The 13,080-nt window shown below is 42.2% G+C and overlaps 1 protein-coding gene across 1 annotated transcript; it reads right to left on the bottom strand.

Moving 5' to 3' along the window:
* Positions 1 to 1,675: 1,675 nt before the first annotated feature.
* PPWD1 (peptidylprolyl isomerase domain and WD repeat containing 1) lies at positions 1,676 to 13,050 on the bottom strand. Its single transcript, XM_071579911.1, has 11 exons — positions 12,897 to 13,050; positions 10,554 to 10,656; positions 9,841 to 9,941; positions 9,342 to 9,462; positions 8,103 to 8,550; positions 7,354 to 7,544; positions 6,699 to 6,888; positions 5,513 to 5,694; positions 3,759 to 3,840; positions 2,991 to 3,173; positions 1,676 to 2,022 (listed from the first exon to the last, which is right to left on the bottom strand). The coding sequence occupies exons 1-11, from the start codon at positions 13,042 to 13,044 to the stop codon at positions 1,879 to 1,881; spliced, it is 1,893 nt and encodes a 630-aa protein (XP_071436012.1). The 5' UTR covers positions 13,045 to 13,050; the 3' UTR covers positions 1,676 to 1,878.
* Positions 13,051 to 13,080: the final 30 nt, after the last annotated feature.

The raw sequence follows: 13,080 nt of genomic DNA, 5'->3' as shown, positions 1-13,080 counted from the left end.
AGGTCCTGGAGCAGCTCATCCTGGGTCCATCATGTAATATGTGCCAAATTGGGATCAGGCAGCATTTGTGAAATGCAAGCACTGCTTGACCAGCCTGGTCTCCCTGGACTAGGTGATCTGCCTACTGGATGAGGGAAAGGCTGTGGATGTTGTCTGCCTGGACTTTATTTGACACCTTCCCACAGCAATTCTCCTGGAGAAACCAGCAGCCCATGTCTTGGATGGGTACTGTTCTCTGGCTAAACAACTGTCTGGAGGGCTGGACCCAGAGTGGGGGTGAGTGGGGTCAAATCCAGCTGGGAGCAGGTCACCAGTGCTGGTACCCAGGCTCAGTACTGGGTACAGTCCTGTTAAATACCTATATTGATGGTGGAGTGCAGCCTCAGTAATTTCAGAGACGACACCAAGCTGGGTGGGAGTGTTGATCTGCTGGAGGGCAGAAGGCTCTGCAGAGGGATCTAGACAGGCTGCATCATGGTCTGAGGCCAGTGGTACAAGGTAAAAACTGGGAGAAGAGTAGCTGGAAAGTTGCCAGCAGAAAAGGATCTGTGGGTGCTGGCCCACAGCAGCTGAACACTAGCCAGCCATGTGCCCAGGTGGCCAATAACACCAGTGGCACCCTGGCTTGGATCAGCAATAGTGTGGCCAGCAGGGCAAGGGCAGAGATTGTCCCCCAGTACTTCAGCACTGGTGAGGCCACACCTCACACCGTGTTCAGTTTTCATCACTCCCTACAAGGACACGGAGGTGCTGAAGCAAGTCCAGAGAAGGGCAGCAGAAATGATGAAGTGTCTGGAGCACAGAGCCTGTGAGGAGTGGCTGAGGAGAAAAGCAGGTTCAGGAGAGGAGGCAAGGTGTTAATGCTCTCTGCAATTACCTGAAAGGAAGTGTAGACAAGTGGGTGTCAGTCTCTTCTCCAGATAACAAGTGACAGGACAAGAGGAAATGGCCTCAAATTACCACAGGATATTAAGAAAAACTTCTTCACTGAAATGTGGTCAGGCACAGGAATAGTGTGTATAGGGAAATGGTGGAGTCACCATCCCTGGAGATAATTAAAAACATACGGATGTGGCACTTGGTTTAATGGTGAAAATGGTGGTGGTCCTGGGTTAATGGCTGGACTTTCTGATCTTACAGGGCTTTTTCAACCCCAATGATTCTATGATTCTATTCTATAACTGCATCCAAACCAAGATTATAATAATTAATTTCAATAAACATTTCAGTAGAAGCAATAATCTTTGTAGAACTCCTGGCAAAAATGCAGCCAGAAATAAAACCTCCCTATGCTAAAACAATGAGAAAGGAAAGATTCAAAGAAAAAAATTCATTGGCAACACCCAGTAAATTGGTCAGGACTCTTATACACTGGCGTTGTAAGAGTTGATCATTGCTCCTGGACAGAAGAGACATTTACACAACCAGTTGAAAGAACAGAGGTAGACTACATTATTTGTTTGTCATAGCAAACAGTATCATAATCTAATTTTTGACACATGGGATTGAAGAGCTTATGCAACTTTGGATTTCTGACCTTTGTCAAAGACTTCAATACTCTGGAAAGGATTAATTAAATACAAAAGATGCAAATAAACATGAAAAAGTTGAAAACACTATCATAGGACATGGCGAGAGTGGAATCTTTAGTTTGCAAGAAAAACAGTAGACTTCGTAAGAAACATGCAATGTTTTTACTTTAAAATACAAAGTTATGAAATACAGAATTAGGGCACTTCAGATACATTAAAAATCGTAGAACTGATGATTGCTGTGTCCTTGTACTTCCTATATCTAGGAATTATCAAAAATGTTTCTGTTCTTTCTCAGTCTGTTTCTGGGTTTTTTCTGCTTAAGCAGGAATCTTCAATCCCTGCCTTACTTCACTGTGATATTAATGATGCTGATATCCTCATAGGGCTTGTCTGTTTTGGGATTGACTTTTACATTTGAGATTCTCTGAACAACTTCCATTCCTTTGGTCACTCGTCCAAACACACTGTGCTTGTTGTCTAGCCATGGCTGTTTGAGAGCACAGGAGGAGAAATAAAAAGCAACATGTTAGGTCAAGCACCAGACCAGAAAGTGCAGATAGATACATTATGTGTGTCCAGACTGGAATCTAACACCATTTAAGTATCAGCAGCGCAGTTAACACACATTCCTCCGTGTTTGAACTTACCTTTCAATTGTACTACAGAAGTCAGATTTACCAATGCAGTAGCATTGTATTGTTTATTTTAAATTGTATTCTCAGTTTACAGGCACACTGTTTCAGTCTCTCTGTGTCATGGTATTTTCACAGAGGAATTTTAAGTGCCAGTCCAGATAGTACTTAATCAAAGTCATACTCATACAGTGTGCCACTGAGAGAACTTAATAAACCTCAAAACTATGGCAGATGTGGGCTTTTTTAAAAAAGGACACAAAATTTTGAAATCAGTGCTTAAGAATGCAGTTCTTTTAAATGTTACTTTTAAGGAATTATCTTTTATCTCTTAGACTCACATACCAAAATCCCTATTTTTGGCTCAGAAATTACACAGAGATGAAAGGAAATCTTCAAACTGAAACACTGGCTTCTTTGTATTGCTACAATTAGCTACCGTTAAGGACACATCCCAGCACTATATCCAAACCCCAAACAATCTAAGCAATACCTGCAGTTCCATCAAGTATAAACCACTACTATTAAGTTACTCTAGTAAGACATAATTGCAAACATGCCCAAGAATTCTCTATCACCCTTTTTCCAATTAAAGGCAAAATCCCTCTTGTTTACAGCTGACAAATACTTTTCTGTTTCTTTAGGGGCAGTTTCACTGAAGCCTAGACAGTAAGTATATCATGATGTGCAGCATTTATTTCAAAGTATTAAGAAAAGATTATTTAGACAGTACTAGTGTGATCCTTTTTCCATCAGAAAAACTGTATCTTTTACTATATAGATAGACTCTCAGGCCTTAAATTCAGCCTTTAATATTACTTACAGTTGGCACTACTGTTATAAAAAACTGGGATCCATTGGTATTTGGTCCTGCATTAGCCATGCTGAGTGTGTATGGTCTGTCATGTCGTAAAGTTGAATGAAACTCATCTTCAAATTCTCCTCCCCAAATACTTTCTCCTCCCATTCCTGTACCAGTTGGGTCACCAGTCTGAATCATGAAACCCTGCACAGAAGTTTGATGTTATTACATCATTGCATAGAATAAATAACCAAAAGTGTTTTATGCCAAGTGACATTTTTTCAAACTTATTTCACACCTTTCAGCAAAATATAAGTGTTAAAATGCTGTGCATAAGAGAAAGCATTTAAGGCTCTTTTTAGTTACAATCAAGTACTTCTGAAAAAGCAAGCTGTCTTTTCTCGCTCACTGTTCCTACTAGTAAAGGATAGAAACCTGACTATCTGCACTTTCTGCAAACACTTAGGCTGCACTGCTTGATTCTGGTGTAGCAGAAATAAGAAGCACATATAAGGCTTTCTGCCATGAAACAAAGTCTTAATTCAAGCAGGACAGCTGATATTTCAATTTTCAGTTTTCTGCCATCTTAGTAGTTGCAGAACAACTATTAAACAAACTTAGTAAATGATTAAGCCATTTAGAACATCAGAGTTGTTCAGATTTTACAGGGAACTCTAAAGCCACCCCAAAAATCCTGTGTGCAAAAGGAGAGTGAAAGGGTTAACAGAAAAGGCTTACCAGAAATGCGCATTATTGAAACCAACAAAAAATTCATTTGCTGCAAGTTACCTTGATGATACGGTGGATTATATGTCCATTGTAATAACCATTCCTGCTGTGCACACAGAAGTTTTCCACTGTTTTAGGGCACCTAAGATCATGTAACAGAAAAAACAGTCTACAATAAATATTTTTCTGGTGACAAGGACATAAAGATGTCAGATGTCAAAGATCCTGAGTGCAAAGCAGTGTTTCAGCTCCATGCAGAAAGGGCTCTCATCACACAGGGAAAAAACATATCTCCTCCTCCTCAAACCCAGAGCTGAAACCCACAGTAAAGCAGCAGCAATTGATGACACAAGGATGTTTTAGCTGTTCCTGAGCAGCACAGCATTGAGGCCTTTTTCGCTCTTAGCTCCACCCCACCAGTGGGGAGGCTGGGGCTGCACAAGGGCTGGGAAGGGACATAGCTGACCCAAGTGACCACAGGAATGCTCCATTCCATTCAGCACCATGCTCAGCTTATAAAAGCTGAGGGTAGAAGTGGGGGACAGAAACTGATGGCATTTTGTCTTCCCAAGTAACCACTACATCTGATACAGCCCTGTTTTCTGGGAGATGGTGGAACACCTGCCTGTCCATGGCTAGTGTTGAATTAATTCCTTGTTTTGCTTTGCTTGTGTGCATGGCTTTTGCTTTTCCAATTAAACTGTCTCTACCTCAGCACCTGAATATTTTCATTCCTACTCTTTCTAATCTCTCTCCATCCCACCAAGAGGGATGTGAGGGAACAGTTGTCGGGGGGCTTAGTTGCTGGCTGGAGGTTAAACCATGACTCAGAAAACAAATTATGTCAAGACCTAGTGCAAGGCACCACTGATTGGAGGTTCTTTCTACTTAGGCTACTAGTTTTGTAAATAAACTGTGTGTGCTCCAAAGCTGTATATTCTAAACCCTCTATCCCTTTCCCACTAACTGTTAACAATGGACCATTTGCTGACACCCCTCAGAGGGAAAGCTGGGTGTGAAAGACACCTGTGAGATAAGAGCTGTGATAACTCCTTTTCAGGGAGTCGTTAGCACCTCCACACCCAGCCTGAGGGGGCGTGCCTGCTAATGGGCCATCAACAATTCCAAATACTCCATGACTCACAGAGGTTACTGTTACATTAAAAAATATTTGCAATTTTTGCATCACAAAGGAGAGATGTTGAAACAACTTTAGCAATTGCTGTGCATGAACTATTTCCATTTTATGCCTCATTTTGCACATACACAGCACTAATATTATATGCTGATATGTTACATTGCTCTTAAAAGACCTGCAATAACATAAAATGTAGTACTCTGGCCACATTTGGAAGCTGCAACTACTCCTCCTATGGCTTGCACAGACCTCCTGCTAAATGTACTGCTGCTGCCAACATCACCATTCTTTTTTCAGACAGAACCAACAGCACTGCCTGGCACTAACCCTCAGCTTACACAGAAGAGTGCAGTGACCCATCTGCATCTGCAGCTGAGAGAAAGAATCAAGTTAAGAATGGAATAGTCCCCCTGATCCAATAACTAAATAAAACAAAACAGAATTTAAAAAAACTCCTGTGCCCCAAACTGTTATTTAGATCTATTTTTACCCTACTTCATTTATGTTTGTCAAGAGTCTCATTCCTAGCTTGGTGTATTAAGAAGTTGTCAGGAAACAAGGACAGTAGAAAAAGGAAAAGAAAAAATTATTCCTTGCTTGAAATATAAGGGGATATTGCAACCAGAGGGACAGAAGGAACAAAAACAAAACAAGAAATAAACTACCAAATACATACTCAACAGGAAAAAGCTTGATATGAATATCTCCCATGCTTGTGTGGATAATGGCACTGTCTGAAACTCTTTTAGGACCTTCTGCCTGAGTGGCTGCCATGACCTCTTCTTTAGAAGGTTTCTCATTAAATACATCTCTATCAGAATCGGCACTCTTTGTATCTTCTGGTTCCCGTTTAGTGAACTGAAGAACAAAAGAACAGAAAGTTAACTCCTTCATTTTCTTTTTATCCCTTAACTTACACAGTACTCTGCACCACAACATCCATGTCATTATTCAATGGCTGAACACCGAATTCAGTCTGAAATGTAGGGAGACAACTCATACACAGTCTACCCTTGCATTTCAGTGCTGTTCATTACCAGCATTTCCACAGTCACAAACTCCAGTACAATGACATGCAAATCCCAAGTAACTTCTTATAATGTTATCTTTAGACTTCCACCCCTTTTGAACAGGAAGTGATCAGTAATTCAGCACCTTTTATTTAAAAAGGGGCAGAGAATATCATGTTTTTGTTAGACAAAATCACCAGGTTTCATGCCAAAAGTTTTAGTTGCACTACAAAATCAAACTAAATCCTCTTATTCCAATACTGCATTAATACAAAACTATAGAAAACCAGAAAATTTAACTCACAAGACAGACCAAGCTCTAACCTCTGTGGCTATCACCTCTCAAATCAAGTACTGCCTTCTCAGGAATTGCTTGTCTGTTTGGCTGTGAACAGGAAGGTGACTCCTGTCTTTCTTGGTCACCTCTTATGTCCTTATTGCTACCAAGTTATGATCCTGGTCTGAAAATTTTCTCTATTACACTTTTATACATACAGTTAATTATTGTTTCTTTTTAAGATCTGGTTAGCTTTTTTACATGTTCTTACTTACACTTTTTTTCAACTAGAACAAAAGGATATCATCTTGGGGGATAAAGATTGAGACAGCCAAAACCACAACCATTTATTTAACTGCTTGAGCAATAATGAAAAAATTAAAGTTGTTTATAGCAAATATATAGTTTAATCTAAAAATTCTAGATTTGCTTGCAATATTGAGGGGCTCCTCTGGAAAATCTGTGTTTGCAAATACTCTAGACCAAAAGCACTAGAAAGGTGCAAGGAGAAAACAGAAAAAAAATGTAAAGAAAACAATACAAGAATGAGTCACTTAAATATAAACCACACATACCATGTAAAACCTGTTTTTTTTAAAAGCTGTGCAGATTACTGTTGGATCTGCCTGGATATTCTGGAGAACAGGATTTTCAGATGCTTTCATCTCTATAGTGATCGCAGCACGATGCTTTTTTGCTACTCCTTGGAACAAGGCTAGTTGCATCATCCTGATGTTCTCTTGTTTTCCCAAGATACGAATACACCTGACGTACAAGAGGTAAAGAGCTGTAACTGCTGTTGCTGCTCACAGAGAACATCTTTCTGACTGCAAGGCTCAGAGGAAAATTCCCAAATCCTCTCAATTATTTACTAATTGTTTTTATGATGTTTCTCTATTAAAACTTGCTACCTGATTTACCAGTCGGCCACCTGACATAATAAAATTCCAACTAAATGATCCACATTTACTTTGCATTATCCCATCCAGTCAACCAGAATTTAATTGGTTACACATTTTTAATACACATATGCTCATTTCACTAAGGTTTAATCTGTAACAACTCATTATAAAGCATGGGACTATCTTATCTACAGTCTAACATAAGGCTACCAAATGTCACCACAAAAATATTAGAGACCACCAGCATATCAAGTTTTAAATATACTATAAATTTGATTGAATACAGATTTTGAAACAAATGTTATCTCACGGTGTCATTGGAACTTACCTGTTAGTCTCCACATTTATGACCTTAATGCCCAACATTGTTCCATACAGAACGAAGTGTCCAGTTTCATCAAAAATTATATTAATTAATCTTACTGCATCCACTTTCTCCAGCTCACGCTCAACTGCCATACGTCGGCCAAACTCCATGTCTGGTAGTTGCTGTCTCATCTGCTGAAGTTCAGTAAACATCTACAGATAAAAAACCCACATCACTATTATATTAACACATTTTTAACTTTTTATCCAGCAAAACACTAATCCTCATGATTAGAAAACACTGAATTCTAAGGACACTATTCCACTTAATTGAAGAATTTAAATAAATACAAGTAATACTCTCTTTATTTTAATGACACAATAGGCATGTTGTAGGACTAGTTTTAAGCAAAGGAAGAAAAGTGTGCAGTTTTCTAACAGGTTTCTTACATGACAAATTTAGTTCATTATTCTGATGTTATTTGAAATCCTCTATAATTGCTTTCTAGTAAAATGTAATATAGCAGTATGAAAACACAGATGAAAGTCAACAACTCTGTTTCATTATGTAAGTAATGTAGGGCAGTAAGAATTCATTTGGGGCAAAGCAATGCAAGAGGGAACAAAGAGAATGTGGCCTTTTCTGCAAGAAAAATGTAGGAAGGAAGCTTGCCTTTAGAAACAAATGATAACTTAGGTGAACGTGTTGGCAAGTTAATTCAAATAAGTACAGAAAACATCTCAAAGAAAAAGAAACAAGACAAAACTCACACTGAGAGATTCATCGAAGACCCTCATGAGCTTCCCTGTCAGGAAACGGAAAATTCTAACTTTTCTGTCAGACCCAAGAGTGGCCATTTTCTTGCCATCAGGTGAAAAACTTATACTGGATGGGTAAGCTTTGCATTTAGCAAATTCATATAGATCAGTATCTGTTTTATACTCCCAGTTCACATTCTTTGGAAATTTGTATTCCTGAGGAGTTCCAGTCCAGTACTCGATCATTCCCGACTTGTCAGCAGACACAACAACTTTGTAGACAGGGTTCAGCCGTATCTGAGTCAGCGAGGATGTGTGGAGTTTGTCAAACACATGAAGTGGCTGGTTATTCCCTCGTCCATCATATATGAATATTTTTCCTGTGCTCTTCTCAGACGTTGCAACAGAAGATATGGCATCTCCAGGGCAATAAACCCACTCACACTGCCCAGGGTGGTAGCTGCAACACGGAGTGGAAGGACAAAAAATAAAAAAATAAGGAATGGTGTTCCTTAGATACGAGTTAAGTTATGCTGCAATCTTGAAATCAAGTATCAAAAGCAAATTTTAAACTTTATTTACTAGTCTTGCTAATATACGTATTGCTAAAATTCAACATGTTATAACTAAGCTTTTCCAAGCAACACCATTCAGTGGATGGCTCAACAGCCTTTCTCTTCCATGCTTCAGTAGAAATGAAGTGATATAAACAAAATTAAGACAATCCCCCTATATTCAGTAAGGGCTGTAAATGCATTTAAACTATGAAGGAACTCATTTGCTACTTGCAAAAACATACTCCACAAATAAAACAAGATGGAAATATGGTCAATAATATAAGTTATGTCTGTTTTAAAGTCTGTAAGAAAAGATTTTGAGAATCAGAACTCAAATGAAATGGCAGACCTCACAGACTTTATCCAGTCTCCATAGGATGTCATATTTTGTATCCTTTCACAAATCCAACTAATGGGCATTACAGGACTGGTGATATTCTGACATTATTACAACTGACACTAATTTGGATTTTCAATGCCTGTCTGGTAAAGAGAAACATAACTAGGACTTCATCTCAGGTTCATTAGAAAGAACAGGATCAAATAAATAAATACAAAGCCTGTGCAGAAATTCACTTGGGTTCATCTGAGTGGGAGAGAAACCTCAAACCACTTGAATTATTGTGTTATCTCTTAGCAAAATAACCCCCAATTATAATCCCAAACAAACACTTCCAAGAACTAAGTAACTTACCCAAGTTTCAGCATGTTGATCATGTCAAAGTTGACTACATCAAACACCTTCATTGCTTTGTCATCTCCAACTGAACAGAATAATGCCCCCTCTGAACTAACAGCAATACTCTCAATAACACCTGTTAATAAGGTTAACATACTATTAATAAACAAAAAAGGACATCCTTCACTTCAGTATGACATAAGAAAAAAATAATCACTTTTTTCCATATTGCAAGGGAAAAAAATACTAGGCAAGGCACAAGGCAATGCAAAGGATGTAGAGGATCTGTGGAAGCAGAGTCCCCTGTTATTTATTCTCACTCTATCCCTCCTGGAGTTTGGGAGCAAAAGTAACAAGACAGGAATGAAGGAAGACGGGTAGATATCATTTAATCCCTGACCGTACTAAATGAACCCCAGAATTTGTCTCTCTGTTTGCACTCCCTCCTCAAACAACAAAAAGCAATGTGGAGGAAAAAGTGAGGCCCCTTAGAGAAAAAAAAGCAACTTCTTACCCAGGTGACTTCGGAAGTGTTTAACAAACTCAATCCCTTCTTCTATTTTTTTCCAGAATTTTACATGTCCATCATGACTGGCTGTTATGATAAAATCTGTCCTACAGTTAGAAAAGAAAAATAAAAACATGAGAAGATAATTCACACATTATGCACATTCCCACTAGTCAGTAATTTGCACTATAATTAACACTGTGCATAGAGTGAATATTCAAGAAATTACTGGGACAATCTGTCTGAATGGGTACTACCACTCCTGGAAAAGCAGAGAGGTATTTTAATGCATTCTGGATTCATCTATGAAAAGTCAACCGTCTGAACTGAAGAAATATGTAACACTATCCTTTCTGAATATATAAATGTAACTCCTATTTTAAGTTTGGTTTCACAGTAGTTACTGTTTATGTGTGTGTGTGGTATCTGCAGTTCTGCTGAATGGTATTTTTTCGGGGCCAGTCAGTCAATCTCACTCCTATATATCCTGCACACTTCAACGAGGATTTTAAGACCCTCCTTAAGTCTACGTAAACAATTTTTATTTGCTTCTAAGTAAGCTTTTCTTTTGCACTTAGTTTAAAAAAAAAAATAAACAGAACCCAAACCACTTACAATACTGCAACTTCCCATTGTTAAACTTCTACAATGAAAACTTCTTATCATATACAAAAATATACCTCTGACAAAGCAATACCATGGAAAAAGAAGATACTTACTTAGTACATGCTACGTGTGTGATGACATCTCTGTGCATGTAACTCCGTTCATACATCGAAGCAGATGGCAGATTTTCCAGATAAACATGTTCAAATTCAAGAACTACACAGAATAAAAAGAAAAATCAGGAAGGCAGGGGTTTTTTACATCAAGGTACATTTGGTTTCTGTTCTCCCTTACTTGAATTGCTTACTCATATTTTAGTCAAAAACATGCTAGGATTTTGTGCAAACAAAATTAAAGGGCTTTTAGCAATGGCTTTGTACTCAGACTTATATATTTCCAGTGGACTAAAACCACTCAAACTCTGCTTTAACTCATACTGCTGTTCCTTTTTAAAGCAACTACTACCTCAGCTGTCTGAATGTATTAAAAAAACCTCAATCAACAATTTTTAAGTTACTGTCATACAAGAGGTCATCCGCACCTTTCATTCCAAAACCAAAAGTGTCCCTGTTGTTAAGAGATTTGGGGTCCCACCCAGGTCTTGTAGATTAAAATCCAAGTGCTGGCATCCCTTTATTTCATTGTTTAACTGTCCCACCTAAACAATCTGATTTTGGCTTTTGTCTCTGGTTTTTACACCTGCGCCACGGCATTTGTTACTAAACCTGCGCCTGCCGAACACCGTTAGTCATATTTACTTTGCAATGAGACCCGGAGAGCTGAGAGTTACTACACACATCAACACCGCACCTCAAAATACAGCCTAAAGGCTCCTCTGCCCCTCCAGTTTAGGGCGGTGACTCAGAAAACAGATTAACTCCACAGCAGTAAACAGCACGGCTTCATCCTGCACAGCAGGGGCTCTCAGCCCGCAAGTGTTCCCCAGACAAAGCAGGAATCACAGAATCATAGAGAACGCTAAGGGGTTGGAACGGACCTAGAAGATCCAGTCCTAACCCGCCCGTGCCATGGGCAGCGACACCTCGCACCAGATCAGGTTGCTCAGCAATGCCAGCCTGGGAGGAGGGACTTTCTGGGGTCTCACCACCCCCATAGTAAAGCATTTCTTCCTAGTATCTAGCATAAATCACCCCTTCACCAATTTGTATCCACTAGTCCTTCTCCCACCCCTACAGTTCCTGACCAAAAGCCCTTCCCCGGCAGGGCTCTTCAGACAGTGGAAGGTGCTACGAGGTCTCCACGCAACTTTCCCCCTTCCAGGCCCCCACTTTCTCAGCCCCTGGTGCTCCTGGGCTGTAATTCCGCACCCGAAGGGCTCCTCTGCAGCGCGGTCACTTTGCCCGAGACAGACACGGCCCCTCAGCACACGGGATGGCCCTCAGCACACGGGATGGCCCTCAGCACACGGGATGCCCCTCAGCACACGGGATGCCCCTCAGCACACGGGATGCCCCTCAGCACACGGGATGCCCCTCAGCACACGGGATGCCCCTCAGCACAGGCGCTGCCGCACTCAGCACACGGGATGCCGCACTCAGCACACGGGATGCCCCTCAGCACACGGGCTGCCCCTCAGCACACGGGATGCCGCACTCAGCACACGGGATGCCGCACTCAGCACACGGGATGCCGCACTCAGCACACGGGATGCCGCACTCAGCACACGGGATGCCGCACTCAGCACACGGGATGCCGCACTCAGCACACGGGATGCCGCACTCAGCACACGGGATGCCGCACTCAGCACACGGGATGCCGCACTCAGCACACGGGATGCCGCACTCAGCACACGGGATGCCGCACTCAGCACACGGGATGCCGCACTCAGCACACGGGATGCCGCACTCAGCACACGGGATGCCGCACTCAGCACACGGGATGCCGCACTCAGCACACGGGATGCCGCACTCAGCACACGGGATGCCGCACTCAGCACACGGGATGCCGCACTCAGCACACGGGATGCCGCACTCAGCACACGGGATGCCGCACTCAGCACACGGGATGCCGCACTCAGCACACGGGATGCCGCACTCAGCACACGGGATGCCGCACTCAGCACACGGGATGCCGCACTCAGCACACGGGATGCCGCACTCAGCACACGGGATGCCGCACTCAGCACACGGGATGCCGCACTCAGCACACGGGATGCCGCACTCAGCACACGGGATGCCGCACTCAGCACACGGGATGCCGCACTCAGCACACGGGATGCCGCACTCAGCACACGGGATGCCGCACTCAGCACACGGGATGCCGCACTCAGCACACGGGATGCCGCACTCAGCACACGGGATGCCGCACTCAGCACACGGGATGCCGCACTCAGCACACGGGATGCCGCACTCAGCACACGGGATGCCGCACTCAGCCCGGGCCCTCCCGCCGCGGCGGCCCCGACCCGGGACAAGCAACCCCGATCTTCTCATTACCTTTCCTCTTCTTCGGCTGCGCGGCCTCCCCTGGGAGCGGCCCGACCCAGCGCTCCTCCACTTCTTGTTCCTCCTCGCCCCGCTCTCCCGCCGCAGGTTCCTCGTCCTCCGGAGCCCTCCGCTTGCGCTCAGCCTCGGCGCCCGCCATGCTGCTACGTCACCACCGCGCGCCGCAGCCCGCCTT

This window comes from Pithys albifrons, chromosome Z (assembly GCF_047495875.1).
Source record: "Pithys albifrons albifrons isolate INPA30051 chromosome Z, PitAlb_v1, whole genome shotgun sequence".
In the NCBI taxonomy this organism is placed as follows: domain Eukaryota; kingdom Metazoa; phylum Chordata; class Aves; order Passeriformes; family Thamnophilidae; genus Pithys; species Pithys albifrons.
Note: the sequence above shows the minus strand (reverse complement) of the source record. Positions and strands in the feature narration are given on the sequence as shown.